The sequence below is a fragment of the Dermacentor silvarum genome, chromosome 4 (genome assembly GCF_013339745.2).
Source record: "Dermacentor silvarum isolate Dsil-2018 chromosome 4, BIME_Dsil_1.4, whole genome shotgun sequence".
Taxonomy (NCBI): Eukaryota; Metazoa; Arthropoda; class Arachnida; order Ixodida; family Ixodidae; genus Dermacentor; species Dermacentor silvarum.
The window spans coordinates 16452525-16470949 of record NC_051157.2 but is presented as its reverse complement, the minus strand read 5'-3'; the positions used below and the strand labels follow the sequence as shown (position 1 = coordinate 16470949).

The 18425-nt window shown below is 46.5% G+C and overlaps 1 protein-coding gene across 1 annotated transcript in view; it reads right to left on the bottom strand.

Moving 5' to 3' along the window:
* Positions 1 to 12792: 12792 nt before the first annotated feature.
* The window catches only part of LOC119449525 (uncharacterized), a 123823-nt gene continuing 118190 nt past the window's right edge, over positions 12793 to 18425 (bottom strand). The window contains exons 5-6 of the mRNA XM_037712712.2: positions 17951 to 18085; positions 12793 to 15040 (exon numbers count right to left, since the gene is read on the bottom strand). Coding sequence (XP_037568640.1) covers positions 14878 to 15040; positions 17951 to 18085 — 298 coding nt within the window. The 3' untranslated portion in view covers positions 12793 to 14877. The remainder of the gene's footprint in view (positions 15041 to 17950; positions 18086 to 18425) is intronic.

Genomic DNA, 18425 nt, shown 5'->3' with positions numbered 1-18425 from the left:
CACCACCGTGCGCACAAAAAAAAAAAAACGAAAAAAAAAACGCGAGAATTCGGAGGACGCTTAAGGGAACGCGATAGCATTCAAAGATCCCTGACTGCTTCTCATGCTTCCTGACTGCTGCAGCTTATGTAACCGTAATGTTTACCGGGATTCGCTGGCGCACGAAAGCGAGCTTTCTGGTAGAAACGCGGCCTCTTGCGTGGGCCGAGAGAGAGAGAGTAAAACATCTTTATTATTTTACTCTCTCTTTGGGCCGATCTTCTGTTATTGTTTCGCGCTTTTAATGTTTCAGTCTGAGAAGATTTAACATAAAAGCTGTCGGTGTTTTGTTTCATGACATTTGTTTGTGGATTGTCATTTTCAAAATTCCCAGGAATAACTTCGTAAAGATTGCAAGACAAAGTATGAGCAACTTTAGTGATAGAAGAACTTTAGTGCCGTGTATAATATTTTTCGCTCACCAACTAATTTCGTGCTTCAGTGCATAAAGCAACGTTTTGTTAAGAACCCAACTGGAACGCCAATGCATTTCTCGGTAAAGTTCGGGAATTAATATCTCGAAACTGGCGTCATCCCGAAAATTCGTTCCGAGTGGATCCGCCTTGCTAACTCCACGGATACAATTTGTAAATTGCAATATGCACCATCAGGTAATTAGTTAAAAACTTAGTTAGTGAATTTGTGTTAATTATTCGATTATGCATTTCAATTCCTTGTGCAAGTAATGTTCGCCTCTTCGAGTAGACTAGCTCATGAACTAGAATAGGGCTATCTGCCACAGGCAACCTTAAATAAATTTGGAAAGTGTTCGCTGAAACACCCCATATATATATATATATATATATATATATATATATATATATATATATATATATATATATATATATATATATATTAGGAAGATCAGCAGCAGCCAACAATGACGCGCAGGACAGCAGTTCTTCACTGAATTAAAGAATCGATAAAAAAAAGTTGTCGCAGTTTCACCTGAAAGGTGAAGCATCAATTGCGATAGCAAATTTGTAGAGAGATATACGGAGTAATGATATTAGCTTTATCAGCTGTATAAACTTGGACATGCAGCAGCACCGGCAACGCGCCGAACTGTTGTCGACGCCGTCGGCATTTTGCCCGCGTTCGCTCAAAATGCGTGCGGCGTTGGTGACTGTTGCCGGAGCCTCTGATATAAATAGGCACTTGGTGCCGCAGCTAAACGTCGCCTCCCTTCCCTCCCCCTTCCCCCCCTCCCCCACGGCCTCTCGCGCATCGGAAGAAGGCGCGTTTGCTCTACATATATGGTGATTGTAAAGGAGGAAAGAGACGCCTACTTCTGCAGCCCTTAAGGAAGCACGGCGCAGAACGCGCGTTTGTTCTCCGCCGTGCGTTCACTCCCCGTGAAAGAGCGCGTCCCTCGCGCCCTTTCACTCGCACATACAGCGTTCGGCGGCGCGCGGCCACGATTTCATCTCCATTGACGTCATACGGAACCTCACGGCGACGGCGACGGCGACGGCGACGGCGACGCCGACGGCAGAAATCTGCTTTTGAGTGTCCATATAATTGCTATCGCAATAAAAAATCACCAGCCCTTCCCCTGTCGAGAAAATACACGCATAAGCGAAGCTTGTCGTGTGTGTATCTGACCTTCGTCGGGGTAACGAAGTTCACGACATGTCACGGTAATAAAACAAACACTCATTAAATGTATGCATCGAGGGAAGGAAACGTACAACGCAACGGAAGGAAAAGTTAGACGAAAGGGAAACAAAAGTAGAAGGAAAGGGAACGAAAAGTAGTAGGAAAGGGAAAGGAAAGTAGTAGGTCAAGTACACACACGACAACCTTCGCTTACCCCCATTTTCTCGACAGGGGAAGGGCTGGTGATTTTCTTTCTTTCTTTCTCTCTCTCTCTTTCTCTGTGTCACCAGGAGCAGCATGCTGCTAGGCTAATCTCCATATACCACTAAGACTCCTTTCTCTCTCGCTCTCAACAACCACCGGGCATTGTTGATGCCTGTAGAAAGGCACAACCAAGGAAAGTGAATTGTTATACGAACCGCCATGGTGGTTCAGTATACAGCTATGTGGCGTTCTGCTGTTGAGCACTAGGTCGCGGGTTCGAATCCCGGTAGCGGCGGCCGCATTTTGAAGTGGGTACAATCCACAAACGTTCGTGTACTTAGACTTAGGCGCAGGTTAAAGAAATTGTCAAAATTAAGGCGGAGCCCTCCACCCTGGCGTCCTTTTGGGACGGTCAACCCCATAACATAATTTAAGGGGATGATAATAGACCATGTTAGGCCTAACGTTAATAGACCTGAATAGAGCGGTGTGGATCAGAGAACAAACGGGGATAGCCAATATTCTAGTTGACATCAGCGAAAAAAATGGAGCTGGACAGGCCATGTAATGCGTAGGATGGATAACCGGTGGACCACTAGGGGTACAGAATGGATACCAAGAGAAGGGAAGCGCAGTCGAGGACGGCAGAAATCTAGGTGGGGTGATAAGTTAGGAAATTTGCAGGCGCAAGTTGGAATCAACTAGCGCAAGACAGGGGTAATTGGAGATCACAGGAGAGGCCTTCGTCCTGCAGTGGACATGAATATAGGCTGATGATGACGATGAATAGACCAGCTATTACTGTGGGGAATTTGTTGCAAGCTACTAAGGGCACGAAATAGAAGATACGCATTTCCCTGTTTTTTCTGCCTTTTCCACATCCTACTATGTATTACATTGTTTAGCGCGTAGTTGCATGTCTATTAGTGGCCCATCTTCCCAGGATCCAATCGTTCATAAAAAAGCAAAAATTCTGAGTACCGTCGGTACATGCGACAGCCATCACAAGCAAACCCTAATGGATACAAAGTTCTATTTCTGCGAGTGTTATTGCAGTCAAGGCAAGCAAATTATAACAGAGGACCTAATGCAGTGTTGCAGATTTTGCAAATTGGCACTACTAAGTGCAAAAAACAAACATGCTTTTGAACATTTTTTTGCTGCTGCTATTACGTTGTGCTAGTTTATTACACTAGTTCTATGCATAACTGTTGTCTAGACCCGGCCATGTATGTACCAAATAAACTTTCCACCCATCTTTTTTATCTTTGTGATGCCAGGCTACTCCTCATGAAGTAATGACAGCAGACAGGGCGGCTTCATTGCTTTGTGCACGGCAACTCATGCGCCCCACGTGAAAGAGCCTTTCTCGAGTGTTGAAGGCATTGTACGTATCACGGTTGGAATTCGTTCGCGACACCTGCTGGTCGACCTGACCTCATAAGGTATCAACCACATTGCAAAGTGTGCAGTTTTCGCGACCTTGGCTATGTAGAGAAGTTGAGAAGATGGGGAGGGGGGGGGGGGGGATAGATATCTGAATATAACTTACAAGATTCCATCCCCGCGCAAGCTGCGACACGGACACAAGAAGGCACTTGTTCCAACCAATCCACGTCGAGATGAGACGAGCCGTGCAGATCCCAGCAGAAACTCAGTTCCCCCGTTTACGCAGCACTGCGGCTTGTACTTAACACGCGATAGCATGACGTCACACAATGCCGTGTGCAATTTATCTATGCTGCATTTCACCGTCACACAGAAATGCTCGCGCTACGGCACCTAGCGGCTGTAAGTATAACTGCCAGAGAAGCAGGAATAATGAGAGATGAAAACGGGCATAAATTCATTATACGTTTGGGGATTTGTTGTGCCAGTAACCTGTTTTTGTCGATGTGCAAACGTTAATACAACGCATTAGTGATTGTTATATGGATAACAGGCTCACAACGGCTTCTGAAAGTGTGGTTCTACATAGGCCAGGAAACGGAGAGAGCACCTCGCTCTAGGAGCACGAACTCCTCCCTGCTACGCTTAAAGGGGTCCTGAACCACTTTTAATCGAAGTGGAAAAATGCATTTGAAGTGCAAATAGGTTCTTTCAGTAATACTTTGTCGCAAAAAGTACTTCAATGCGTTCAGCAGAAGCGGAGTTATTGGCAATCAAACACGGCCTCCACTGTCCTCCCGTTCTTCAATGCCTTGCACTGCGTAGGCTACGGCGGAGTTGGGCGGGGCCACAACGCTCCTCCGCCTTCGACATGTCACCGTGGCGCGCAGTTCAAATTTCATTTTGGATGTTAATGTAGACGCCACGACTTCCGATTTTGGTGTCTACGACGGGTAAACGTCAGCCAAACGCGGTTGTCCTCAGCGAGCCGCAGTGCGCTTAGCCAGTGGACTCGTAGCGGCACCCCGCGGCGACCGCGGTGTAGCCGACCGCAGCGGCCAATAGCAGCCGTGCATGGGAATGCGCTTTATTACGAAATAAAGCACACAGAAAATAGTGAGGATCGTGGCTTCTGTTGAAACGTGAGAGTTTGAGATAAAAGGGACTTCGCGCTCCGCTTGCGAGCTCCATGCACCGCGTACGACAGCAAAACTTGGCTGAGATGTTCACAGCAGCGTTCCTACCCGTGGGCTATGTTAAAATTAAAAATTAAATTATGGGGTTTTACGTGCCAAAACCAAGATTTGATTATGAGGCACGCCGTAGTGGGGGACTCCGGAAATTTGGACCACCTGGGGTTCTTTAACGTGCACCTAAATCTAAGTACACGGGTGTTTTTCGTATTTCGCCCCCATCGAAATGCGGCCGCCATGGTCGAGATTCGATCCCGCGACCTCGTGCTTAGCAGCCCCGTGGACTATGTTATTTCACCAAGCCGGAGGGGTGGAGGGCGTCCCTTTAAGCCACAAAGCACGCTGTTTTCAAGCCTTTTTGTAAATGTGCCGACCGTTAGTCCCTATAGAAGATTACGAAATGTATTTTTTTTTCATATAGTTCAGACTAAGTAAACGTCTTTATCCCTGAATAATAATAATCATAATAATAATGATAATTGCAATAATAATTTATTTGTGTCAATACAACGTTAATGGTGGGTGGGAGAATGAAAGCGACTATCCACTTCACTAGGTTCTCATCCTCTATACAGGGTGTGAGCAGCCATTCGCGTGGCAATTTCGCGTATATTCGCGGGCTTCTTTCACGCTCGGAAAAACAATTTTATGTAGCACGTATTGAGTGACAGAAAGTTGTATCGGGAATTTTTCATGTTTTTCTACCATTTTCTCATTGACACTTTTCATGTAATTATAATATTTGAGAAGTTGAATACTTAATTAATACTAATTATGTAATTAGGCAGAATGCAAAATATTATCTGGGTATCACCAAGTGACGGCAGACAACGTTACCTCACCTCGGTTCTGTCCACCTCCGTGGTATTTGCATATTTATAAATCTTGGTGCATGATAGTTGGGACACCCTGTATACCAGGTGGAGGCTGGGGGGGGGGGGGGGGGGGGGGGCAAGAGAACTAACATGTTGCTACACAGTAATTTATACGCCACCACCGCGACCTTCATCACGGTCCGCAGCAAATGTCGAGAATGATGGCAAATAAAAGATATCGTTTAACCACGACGGCGATAGCATGACAAAATCAAAAGAAAGCCGACAACTGTCTCACAAAATTTGTAGTTCATCAACCTTATTACTTCGTGATCGCATGCTCAAAGGAAAGCACGTCAACACCGATAAGCCTAGCCGCTCGCGAGGAACTGTACTGCGAATGTCACATGGCAACTGGTATCTCCTGTTAGCCATTATATGCTGTTAGCCATTCAACTTACAGTGGATTTAGCAAGAATTCACTTATCACTTGTGCAAATTCACCATCCTTCCTGCGGACGAGGATTTTCCGGTTCGCATGCCACACATATCGGAAAGCTGTTATCGCGATCCCATTGTCTCACAGTCCCCAACAGCAATCTTGCCTTGCGCGTTAGATTTTCATCTGCGCGTTTTTCTCCTTTAGCAAACATCTTTTCTTCAGCCACTCACCTCAGCTACTGACTTTGAAATCACACAATAATCGCAGTAATAGCAGGTGTCTTATCTGGTTTCGCAGGGAGCCTGTGATAAGCTCCAATGTCGCAATCGCTGACTTGGGAAACCTGGATCGGCTTTAGCTATACCTCATTGATCATTTGAGAAAATTCTCGTGCTCATCAGCCACTCACCTCAGCTCATACCCTGGATTTCCAAGTTTCTCCTCCTGCTACGTACTTCCAGCTCATTCAATCCGGCATTTATGTGACGTCGTTTTTCATCCGGCATCACATTTTTTTTTCGTAGTTGCTTAATTTTTTGCCTTGGTTGTCGATCATTTGGAAATCGTATCAGAATGGTAGCACAATGTTTGCATTGCTTGTTCAATGCTGCCGACCTTCTACTTTAGCGGCATAAGAAAATCAAGCTTTTGGCTTAACTCGGTCAAAGCAGCAGCCAAATTAAAATCCGGAGGAGCGGCCGTTGCGGCTGCACCGCTGCAGGACGTATCCGTTTTACACGTATAGGAGAGACGAAATTCTTTCGAAAATTTTCCCTCTTATCAAGCGGCTCTGTTACTCCGAAACACTCTTCAATGCGATAAGCATAATCATGGATTTCACTCGACTGATTATCAAGTAGCTTCTCTAACAAGATTGCAGGCGGTGCATGTGTCCTGTTCAGGATCAGCCATAGTCTCTTCTACCTTTTGCAAAACAAGACAACGTCGACAAGTTCGGAAGCAGTAGTGACCAGCGCAGAACATGAAGAAAACGAGCAGAAAAGTGGGAAGTCAAACCTGTAAAACATTCCGGTACGCAAGTGACGAGATGCCTCTATAGCCGGCGACCACTACAGCCAAACTGCCATAAAAAGGAGGGCATTCCAGTGTATATCAGATTGCGACGAAATCAGTGTTGATGCGAATCACTATCGGCCACTGACCCCAGGGCAAGAATATATACTGGTGGACAGTTCAAAAGGTGCGTCTGTCTACCATTACCGTCAAACAGAACAGTTCTATTTTATCATTTTGTGTGTGTGATAAGGTTTTCTTTCTTACAAACATAGATTACATTACACAGATTACATAAATTACATAGTGATTTGCTTTTAGCTATAGGTTAGGAATACCGAGATCTTTACTGCCAAAGCTTGTTATTTTGTCGCAGCTAATAAACAACAAAAAAGTTGAGCTTAACTTTTGATAAGCGCTTAATTACCGGAAGCACAAGAAGGAATTCTGGAATAAGGTTACATAAACCGTGTCTGTATAGATCTGAATTTACGCCTGGCGTCTAATCATTGACTGTGAGCATTTCCATAAATCGTTAGTATCGACATTATGCCATGAAGATAAAAATGAGTTAATTTTTGTAACTTTTGGGTCATGTGCGTAGGCGACTAATTAGCCGATTAATCTATTGATTGATCATATATAATCCTGGAAACGTTGGTAAGGAATTCGCCGGCCTCTCCACAGCGTTACATTATTGCATGAGTTGAATAATGACGTGAGGTAAAATGAACCCTATATAAGCAAATTTGCTACCATGCGTGCAGTCGTCGCCTCCATGGCATGAATTTCACTGTATGAAAAGGAGAACATGTCACCAAAATCATAATACCTTAATATGATTTTAGGTACACTGCTAAAACATGCTCGCTTTCTAAGCATCCATAACATCTTCTATACAGGCCCGGTCACACCAGGCCGGCACGACGCCGATCTTGGTCTGCCAACTAAGCGACGGCTGTCTCCATAGTGTCGCTGTTCTAATGATCATTCCGTCGTCTGCATCTTCGCCGAGCTGGGGGAGAGAGAGCTGAGAGAGAGTGAAAGCAGAGTATAAAAATAGCAGCGCGCAGCATAGCGGATGCGAGGTGGAGAGGAGGAATGAGGCAGGTGGTAGTGGGACGCGTAGGGCTGCTGCTGTCGACGCCGACAGCGTTTCCCCGCGTTCGCGCCGAACGCGACCGGTGTAGAGCACTGCACGGGCTCGGGTTTACCCGAAAGCCCGGGCCCGGCCCGGGCTCGGGCCGGGCTCGGGCACGGCGTGTGCTTTTTGACCCGGGCCCTGGCCGGGTTCGGGTTTTTTGACGCGGGCCCGGGCGGGCTCGGGCTTTCTGGTGGTGTGCATGTAACGTGCAGCGAGTTATTCTCGGGCGTCTCAACTCTGAAAAACATGTATTTTTCGGTCTCGGGCCAGTTTCGAGCCGGGCTCGGGCCTAAGGTAAAGGGGTGGCGGGCCGGGCCGGGCGGGTAACGTAGATTATTTCCGGGCCCGGGGCGGGCCCGGGTCTCGCCATAAAAGTTTTGATCGGGCTCGGGCGGGCCGCCCAACGTAAAAACGGGCTCGGGCCGGGCTCGGGCTGAAAAAATCGGCCCGTGCAGTGCTCTAGACCGGTGTCCGTGACTGCAGCCGATGCCTCTGGCGGCGGCTCGGCAAGTTTCGACCAGAGAACTGGACACTCGTCCCTTCCGAAAGACTGAAGCGAGAGATTGCTAATCTTAGCATTCTCAGTCTGCACTGGCATGTGCAGACTGAGAATGCAAGAAAACTGAAATCTGAGACTGAAATCTCAAGCAAAAATCATGCGTGGCTCTGCAATCGCAAACACCAGATACCAGCGGAGATGGGAGAAGCCCAGCAAAAGTTAGACTAAGTGTGTATTTTGCCCCTACTTTTCTGGGCTTTCCCCAGCTCCGCTGGTCTCTGGTGTTTGCGATTGCAGAGCCACGCATGATTTTTGCTTGAGATTTCAGTCATGATGCTTCGTATTGGATTTCCGAAGGTTGGAAGTTTCTTCCTCGATGCCCGGTCTCTGTGCCAGGTCGGTGTCCGGAAACCTCCAACGCTCTCCGGCCACATATGTCGTTGCGTGCTGAAGAGTGCTGACGCTTGGCAGAGGAACAACTGACTTGGTTTATTTCGCATTTTTGCCGGCATTAGGCCAAGAAGGAAAATAAATATGAAAAGAAACACGAGACGGCAGACAAACGAGCGCTGGCTTGAAAAGTCTCAGGAATGGCCACCTCACACCTCCGCGCTGCGGCTTTTTAATGATCTGTTCTCCCGCCGGGAAAAAAAAAGGGGTCTTTCCTCTTCGGGGTCTCAAATCAGCATCGTGTTGGCCTAGTGTGACCGGGCCCACCGGCAGTGGTTGCACAAACCCGTCGACGGCAGCTATATACCGATGCTCCGCTGAACGAAATTGACACCGGCTCAAAGTCAATGCGGACAGCTGCAAGAGTCGACAATCGTGCATTTCGACTTTGGAAGCACTTTTAGACTCACTCGGAGCTCGAATATATATATATATATATATATATATATATATATATATATATATATATATATATATACAAGCTCAATTGCTGCGGCGATCGCATTATCGGTGCGATGTTTTCGGTATAGGCAGCCGATCTCACGAAGTCTCACCGAACGAAGATTCGGCAGAATGGCTTTGTCGGAGTCGGCGGCACGACATCCTGTCACACTACGCCGAGTAGCAGTCGTCGGTCGCGTCGGAGGCGTTGTCGGCCTAGTGTGACAGAGTGCCTCTCAGCGACACCGTCTGGCGAGTGGCGATCAGCCGGCCGATAGTCGGCTTCGGTGTCTTGTCCGCATCTCGTCAGCATCGATGTCGTGTCGGCCCAGTATGACGGGGCCTCTAAGAACTTTGATAGAGTTCTCCTATATCTATCAAGGCGCATATTAGGTTTATTTTATTAGGTTATCTTACTCAATTTTTTGTTTGATTACATGGAATGAATTGACAGACTTTAAAAACTCTAGCTGTCGTTTAGACTCCCCCTGATGTTAGGTCATATAAAAACCAGTAGTGAAATCAAGATGACAAGTGCATTGAAATGTTCGGGCAAGCCGGACTTAAAAGGTAAATAAAGATATCAAATTATGTTTTGTTACTCTTTTTCCCTTTCTTCTGCAGCTCTATAGAGCGTTTCTCTACCCTCTCTCCCTCCCGTGCTGAGTAGCATGCAAGCCGGCAAACCTCTCTGTTTTTTATACATAGAGGGCTCTCGCTCACTTCGATACATGAATACGTATAATACATGAATCTCCAATACGTGAATAACTTGAATAAGTCGTCCTTGCTGCTGAGCACGAGATCGCGGGATCGAATCCCGGCCGCGGCGGCCGCATTTCGATGGAGGCGAAATGCAAAAACGCCCGTGTGCTTGCGTCGTAGTGCAAGTTAAAGAACCCCAGGTGGTCAAAATTAATCCGGAGCCCTCCACTACGGCGTGCCTCATAATCAGAACTGGTTTTGGCACGTAAAACCCCAGAAAGAAGTCGTCCTTGCATAGCGCAATGTACAGTATGACTGTGTAGAAATGCAAAGGATCTGTACATGAATCACATGATCCTAATTCGTGAGAAATCTGTCTCAGATTCGAGCGCACAGAGACATATGTTTGGCAAAAGTATCGTTTGAATTCTCTATCCCGTAGCTCGTAGACGACCAGGGCCGCGGTTTTGTAGCGAGGCATTATGACTTATTCTACTCTAGTCTTATCATCCACCGCTCACGGCCGGCTGATCCCGTTGATAACGCGAGCGGACCGTCGCTCCGACCACTGACAAAGCGCGATAAGCGCGAAAAGGCATTATTACATGAAAGGCATCGCTACAAAATACCGGCCCAGTTCTCTGACATTGGCGGTCGATGTGAAGCTTTAGAACGGCATTCACTTCCGGGCCCATGATACCTCTTGTGACACGAGTAGCATTTTACAGCTTTCAGAACACGTGTAGCTTACAGTGAGTTCAGCAAAGGTCGTTTATATTGGGTCAGATAATTACAGGATGACATATTGCTACGGGGAAGTATTGTTACTTATTTCCCGAAATAGACGTAGGAAAAGTGTATAAAGATCAATGCCTACACGGAATAATGATTCTGATGGTACATCAAGTGGTTGAAGGCGGCCAGCAGGGAGTGTGGTCGGCATTTTTCGTCGATGACAAAGGTCACACGCAGCGATATGACCGCAGAGGTCACGGTAAAGACCAGGCCAAAAGAAGCGCCGACGAACGCGGTCATATATCCTCGCCCAGCTGTTGCACGCTTATGTCGTGGTTACACGTATACAGGCGTGTGTAGTCCATCTCACTCTCGCCGTTTTACGTGATGTTTGCCTGTCTTAGAAACCTTGAATGTTTTGCCCACTGCTGAAAACGGCGAAACAAAAGAACTAATGAGCAAGATACAGTGGTACCTGTGATTGCGCTTTCCGCACGAATTGACAGGCCCGAGGCTATCTACTTAAGACTTGAGCGTCTGTACTTTACGTAACTAGCTTCACATGAGAATCGTCTGGGGGAGGGGGTGTGGGCGCGCTGTCGAAATATTTGTATAGCTGCAAAGAATTCACTTTAACGCACGCACCACATGAGAAATGAAGTGCACAATGTTTCGGTGTATGTGTGAATTTTTTAATTTTATTTACAGAAGTCCTGAGGCTCGACTCTTTCAAACCGAGGCGGGCCGCACCCACGATGGCACCGTTAGGCCCAGCCCTTCAGCGACATCGTGGGCCTTCTGGACAGCCCATAGCTGAGCCTGAAACGATGAACTCTGTAGCATCTTCTTCCAATGGAGCCATTCTTCTTCAGGGTTGGTGAGAGTCGCAGGGCATCCCACGAGCATTTGTCTGATCCAAATGATTTGGTGGCTCTATTCTTTTTTTTTTTGAGCGAATGGGGCATTAGTGCTACAGATATTGTTATAATTAGTGATACAAATAGTGATAAATCGTGGTGCTTTTCTCTGTGTAAGCCTGATCCTCCAATGCTGGTGTTCCTAATATGCGAGTGGCCTCACTGAACGCGCTCTAATGCGATATAATCGATGCCTTTCGTGGTGCAGTTTCTCGGCAGAAGGCTACGAGATCGAGGCACGTCAACGCCATCTGGATCTCTCCATTACAACATTTTGCATGGTCCATGTACGGCTTGTGGACATGTAGAGCGCATTGTCTTTGTATATCTTTAGGTATAATATAAGAGTGCTTTTCATACTGGCGGTAACTATTCACTACTTTGCAATGCATGTCGCTAAATCAGACTCCGAGATTTATTAATTTACTTGCGATGTTTGGCATCGTAAAACACCAGCTGTTGCAAACGCTGTTAAACGTTGTAATGAAGGTCTGCTGATTACTTTTCGACAGGTAGAGTGTTTGAACATGGGCCTAAATGCACGTACAAAAATATTCTTGTGTTCCGCCCAAATAGAAAAGCGGCTTCTGCTGGTTGTCTCACTGGCTGTGGCAACCTCGTAACGAGCACGAGGTTGCCACGGCCACTGAGCCAACATGCCGGGTATTATATTTGTGGAGTGGGTATAAGGCAACGTGCAGCGGGTACAAGGCATACGACCCATGATTGCATGGCTTTGAATCTGTAACACACATTGCTTATCATTATAGTGATCCCCAACTTATAAGATCAACTAAGGAGGGACCCGCTGTATTACTCTATCAAACACTAGTCCCGAAGAGTATACCGTATATACAAGCAAATTCTAATTTGCTTGTCTTTATAGTCACCAAAGGCCGTATTATGTAGCATTTATTTCTATTGTCCGTTCTTTTTGTCCTCCTTCATTGGTTGGCAGGACGCCATCAATTGGTTATCGCCGCCGTCGGCAACCCACTGCGACAGGTGATACAAAATGAACAGAATCAAAGGAAAAAATCCTTACGGTCCTAAAGAACATCGATATCGATGACCTTTCATGTGACCCAAAGCAGGCAAATAAAATGGGGTCGTCAAACAATTGTAAAGTGAAATACGAAAGCATACTGTGCTCCACACAGCACGTGACCTGACAGAAGGGCGTCGTGAAGGTGACACAAGTCCACGTTAAACACAGGCACAACGTGTTTATTCCGAACTTTAAAAGTGCGCGTTACATATCACACGCGAAAGTTTCGGCATGACCGACAGTGAGATTGACGCCAGTTCCTCTTGAACTTCGAGGTTAAGAGAAATGGAAACACCTTTATGGAGACCACTGAGCGACAAAATAAACGGCGCGGTTTTTGCGACTGGAACACAAAGGTAACAATAAGTAAAAACACTGCCTAGTAATGTGGATATACTGCGCAATATAGTTTGTGTTCTTGCTCTTAAAGACAGGTGTCGCGTCTAGGTACATGACAAGATACTATGAGCTAACAGCTTGTGGTGGCATTGTTTGGCTAGATACATGTTTACAGTTTACGATTTCTTCCCGTGGATTCTAGATGTTAACTCGAGCAAACTGCAACTTTGCTGCGCGGCTAGCTATAGATTAAACGACAATGCTAACGGGAACATTTCACTCCTAGCGTGTTGCAGACAGGGAGGCCCACTAACCAACATATGCAACATGTGGAGCTAAAGGCTGACCAGCATCACAGTATAGCTAGGAAAGGCTATCAGGCAACATCATGACAACAGGCTACTATCTGGAAACCCGAACTTCTAAGCAAGGAATCACGGCTGGTTAAGCGGTGCACATTTGGCCTAAGGTATTATATTACTAATGCTTTGCTACACAGGCTGACTAAGGCATCTTCAGCTATAGAAGAAGAGTGTTTTATGTCGAGTTGTCTTCAGCTACATTTAAACACCGAGAGGGTAATTGCCTTTTTCTTATTTGTTTGTTTCACTGGGTATGAAAAGTACAAAAAGGAGGCAGTGAGTTAGCTTAAGTCATTAGGCAAACACACACTTGGTCTGTGGAGTGGAAAGTTTTTAACTTGCGGACGAGCACAGCAACGATATCGATATGCAGGATAAAGATGCATGAGTTGCATGGAAACATCGTAGGGCTCGAAACATGGTGCATAAAAAGTAACATATGGAAGGCGAGGACAATTTGTAACAAGTTTAGCTGCGTAACGGTTTCAGTACAGGACAAAGATAACAGCGTGATAGAGAACTATGAGGAGCAAACGTTAACTATACCACGTCGCCTCTGCAACATGTTATTGTGTTGTATCAGAAAAACTCAAGTGCAAGGATTAAAACTTCTTTGCAAAGTCACAGTAGAACGAAGGTGTTATGCATCTCTTTCATTCAATGGGAAGTTAATTGTCTAGCTCAGCCATCACAATTGTTCACATCCCCAAGCGAGTAAAGTTCATTTGGCAAATCGAAAAATAGTGCGACATTCACATGCTTGGACAAACGTGAACAAGCCACCGCTTTCACGCGCCTGTAATGACAGCTTGCTGTTTAATAAAGAGCGCACCCCTTGCTATCGTCTCAAAATAAACAACAAATGCTCTGGCTAGTGTCATTATTCTCCGTAGTGCCAGATGTGTTCCGCAACTGCAAACATATGCGTATGTAAAAAAAAAAAAAGACGAAAATTAGCACTGTACCTCCAAGGTTACGTACAAGTACTTCATGTCATTGTGTGCGTGTGTGTGTGTGTGTGTGTCGATGTGTGAAGGTTCCTATACACGGATGCATAGCCGCGTAGGCGCGGTGTGGAGGAGCTACGCGAAGACGCTCTGTTCAGAGCGGAAACCTTAAATAACGAAAGGAAGGAGACACAAGAAATACATACACAAAACAGACACTATAACTGTCATTGGCATGGTGCAGGCTAAAAACTTGCACGCGCACAGATACAAAATAAAGTCCACAACTTTCTTGGTTTTCGCCCGGCACATTCTTCTCTTTCGTCTCATCTGCCCCGACTGCGCATTCGTTCGCTTCCTTCGTCTATCCAGAGTTCAAAGTTCAAGCGAAGGAGCTCTGCTGGGGAGGCGAGAGCTGCGATGAAGGCGACACGGGGCGGCGGTTTTGGTCAAGACTGGAATGCCCGGTGGTCGCGGGGCTACCGCAGGCGCGTGCACTGTTGTTGTCAGGAGACGAGGGCGATACGTAGCGAGCAAACAAACAACGAAACAGCAACGGTGGCGGCGGCAGCAGCGGCGGAGATGTGGTCGGTGCTCAGTCGCGCTCGAAGTACTGCCATCTGTGGGAATGCGGGTGAACCTTCCGGTCGGCGACGTGCTTGGGCCAGTAGTCCGGTCGCTTGGGGCAGCGGCCCGAGTCCACGTCGTACAATCCGTACTCGCACTCGGGCACGTGACAGTCTTGCGTCTCGACGCACCTGGGCAGGTAAGGGCGAAGTTCACTGAATGGCTGCAGGTTCGATTACGTGTACCCGACTTGTCGAGTAAGAATGACACAGCCTAACCGCACTACGTTGACATGAACCTGCAACACGCCTAGATACCACGCTCTGACGTCGAGGCGCCCAATGCTGATTATAAAATAACAACTAAGAAGTTCATTAGTCAATTTTTGTTAATTGAATATGTGTTTCGATTTCTCGTGCTACTAATGTCCACCTCTTCGAATAAACCAGCTCAACGATAAGAACTATGCTACCTGCCACAGGCGATTTTTCACATTTCCTTAAAGCTTTATTTTGAACGCCCGGTATATTTTGTCACGTAGTAGTGACGGTGACGAAAACAGTGCCAAAACTGTGAATGATGAAACTGATTCTTTATTGGGCGATCCTGTGTTATTGGGCGATCCTGTGTTATGCGGTCAAGCAGACGAACCTCGCGATGACGGTTTTGGTATTGTATCCGATTTCACCGCGCAGGCAATTTACGGCCCAATTTTCTCGAAAAAAAAAAGAAAAGAAAAAAAGGGCGTGTTAGAATCTAGTAAATACCGTAATCAGACCTTATGCGCTGTACTTGTGCTTCCAAGGCCAGGCCGAAAATAGGCGTTTTCGACTGGAGATGACGTGTGTTTAACGTATTCACTGTCCCCTTAACTCCGCCGAGACAGACGCTGCCACTAAAGCGATCGCTATTGGGGTCGCTGCAGGGGTCTGCTCATGTTCGAATTATCTGAAGGCCAATTTTAGGATCGAAATAACAAAATTTTGTGCCCACAGAAATGCATGGACGCCGGTCGGGATCGAATTAACGAAAAAATCGAATTGACAAGAGTCGAATTAGCGGAAGTCTACTGTATATATATTTAAATGCAGCTTAGTCTACCAATGTGGTCGCACAGCAAAACAAGCGAAATTCTATCATTCGCGCTAGCACAGTCTTCGTCAACTATTCGTATGCGTAACCATTAAGTAACCTTCGAAACTGTGAAGTAACATATGGAGAGGGATTAAGGATTTTTTCCCCTTTTCATGTCTCGGCTTTCCACTGACAGAAAATATTAGGGATCCTTCACGTATTTCTGCTTACACGTTACTTTCGTCTTTCGTCAATTAAAGCATAAGGAACGAGCTCAATAGGGCAAACATTAGTAACCTTAAATTTAAGTTATTGTACTCATAATGCGCCCCTATTTTTTTCTGACCGCATAAGCAATCTTCAAAAGAGACCTCGCACTGAATACTACTCGATTTATTACAGAGAAAAAGCCAAAATGCCTTCGCAATCTTGTTTCTCAATTTCTACCTCCTCACTCATACAATCCGCGCTGAGTCACCGCAACAAGTCAGAGTATTTCAATGTTACGCCGCCTGACTCAGCGTACTCACACACACTTGATCCAGTCAAAGCAAGAACTTTCACAGCACAAGCGTCGGGCAAGAAGCACCGGTACGCCGCAAAGGAAGCGCCGTGCGCAGCTTAACGTGAAGTTTGTCGACTCTATACAACAGCTGTTAGCAGCTCGTGTCAACGACACCAAACTCGTTAGTAATGTAGAAGAGTTCCTTGCACCCTCCGCAAGCCCTGGCTCTGCCAGCAGCAGCGCCGAAACAGCTGCACTGTTCAAACCGCCAGCTCTGAAGCAACGACACTGGACGCCTTTGAGGAGGAGCTTTAGATGAGCGCGGTTAGGCTTCGTGAGGCGTTGCCCCCTTCCGGCATCACAAATATACAACTGTCTGTCGCCGCTGGCCACGATAAGGATCTGCCTCTTCCATCATGCCAAAGCACACAAACAGAGGGCGCGCGCTACCCGACGACTGTGAGCGTGGCTCCGAATCCGCTCCCAGGGGCCCGCCGTAGCGAGGCAAGGGCAGATCTGTCGCGAGTTACGTCTTTGCTGCACTGTTTATTTATTACACAAAACAGCATTACAGTTCAATGTCAAGGCAGCGTACGACCCCATACCCATCATGAATGGAGTCGGGTCAATGTCACACAGCTGCACTTCTTGTAGCAGCAATACCGGTGAAGTTAAACAGTGGAAATAACATCATTATCATGTTCATCATCATCGTAAACAACGAAAATGAAGACCTTAAAATAACAACAAACACATTAAGACGAGCATTACGCAATTAACAAGGACTTTTCACATGAGGCAAAAACTTTCTGGAGATTCTGACGACATACTCAATGGAATTCCAGACGAGTGCCCCGTTAAACTCCACCATTCTCTGGCGCTGTAGGGATTATTGCAGACAATAAACCCTACCGCAGCTACCGTGTTGCATATGAACTGCAAGTTCGGTTTGTCCACCTTGCAACTAACACATCAAGGCAAAGCAGCGAGGAGATATACCAGACTAAGTTTGGCAGACTTTGATGCACTGCGCAGCAGACGGGCCGAAGGGAAGAAGATGAAGCTTTAATTGTAATTCTCCAAGCTTCGCAGTACAGGATGAGGCGGGGAGCTAAGGCCTTTCGTGCGCATGTGCGAGCGTGTACGTGGCTGCCGTGTCTCTTCTTTCGCTCTTTCTTTGTTTCCGCCTGTGTGGGCGCGTGGGTGCCCGTGTGTATCAGTGCGTGTGTGTTCGCAGCAGTCTGCCAATGCAGCACATTCGAACAGTGCGCAACGTTTAAAGAATTGCACTTATTTTTATCAACTTCGTATTATTATGAGCAAGCATGTTGGAAATGTAGGAGGGCATCGACCTTTGTGCCTGTTTCCGGCCTGAGCAACGAATTACGAAATACCCTTCACCGATTCTACTGCATGCATTTAGTGACCACCGGCTTCTCGAAGGGTAGCAGAAAAAAAACTGCATAGTGTTCCAGCTTTACGGGGATTCATAGCGCAATAACCAAAGAAACGTTTCACATGCCTTCGGGCCAGGTCTCCGAGCGGTTCCCGCCCCCTCTTGATCTTCAGGCAGCGCTTTTGCTTCTCGAAACAGTCGCAGCTGCAGCGCCCGTCTTCGTACAATCTCCGTGAGAATGGTTCAGGACAGTTATGGCACCTGTGTGGAGAAAGAATTCCAGATGACTCGCAGATCTCTAATCGAATAAAAGGCAATTTGGAGGTGTGCAAATTGGCTATGAATAACGAGAGTAAACAGAAGCACTAAGTCAGCTTAGACTGGTAGAATACTCCATTGAAACTCTTACTTGTGTTTCTCCGGCGGGAAAAGGAAAATAAATTTGTCGTTGGTTACTAACCAACAAAAATGAAGGCCAATGTTCACGTTCTCAACTTTCGAAAATCGCGCTAACGGTAACACAGATCTATTAGGTATTCCAGGAGTGTAATCCACCAATCAAAGTGTCCTTAGTGTCCCTTTCGTGAAAAGGCGATTTCAC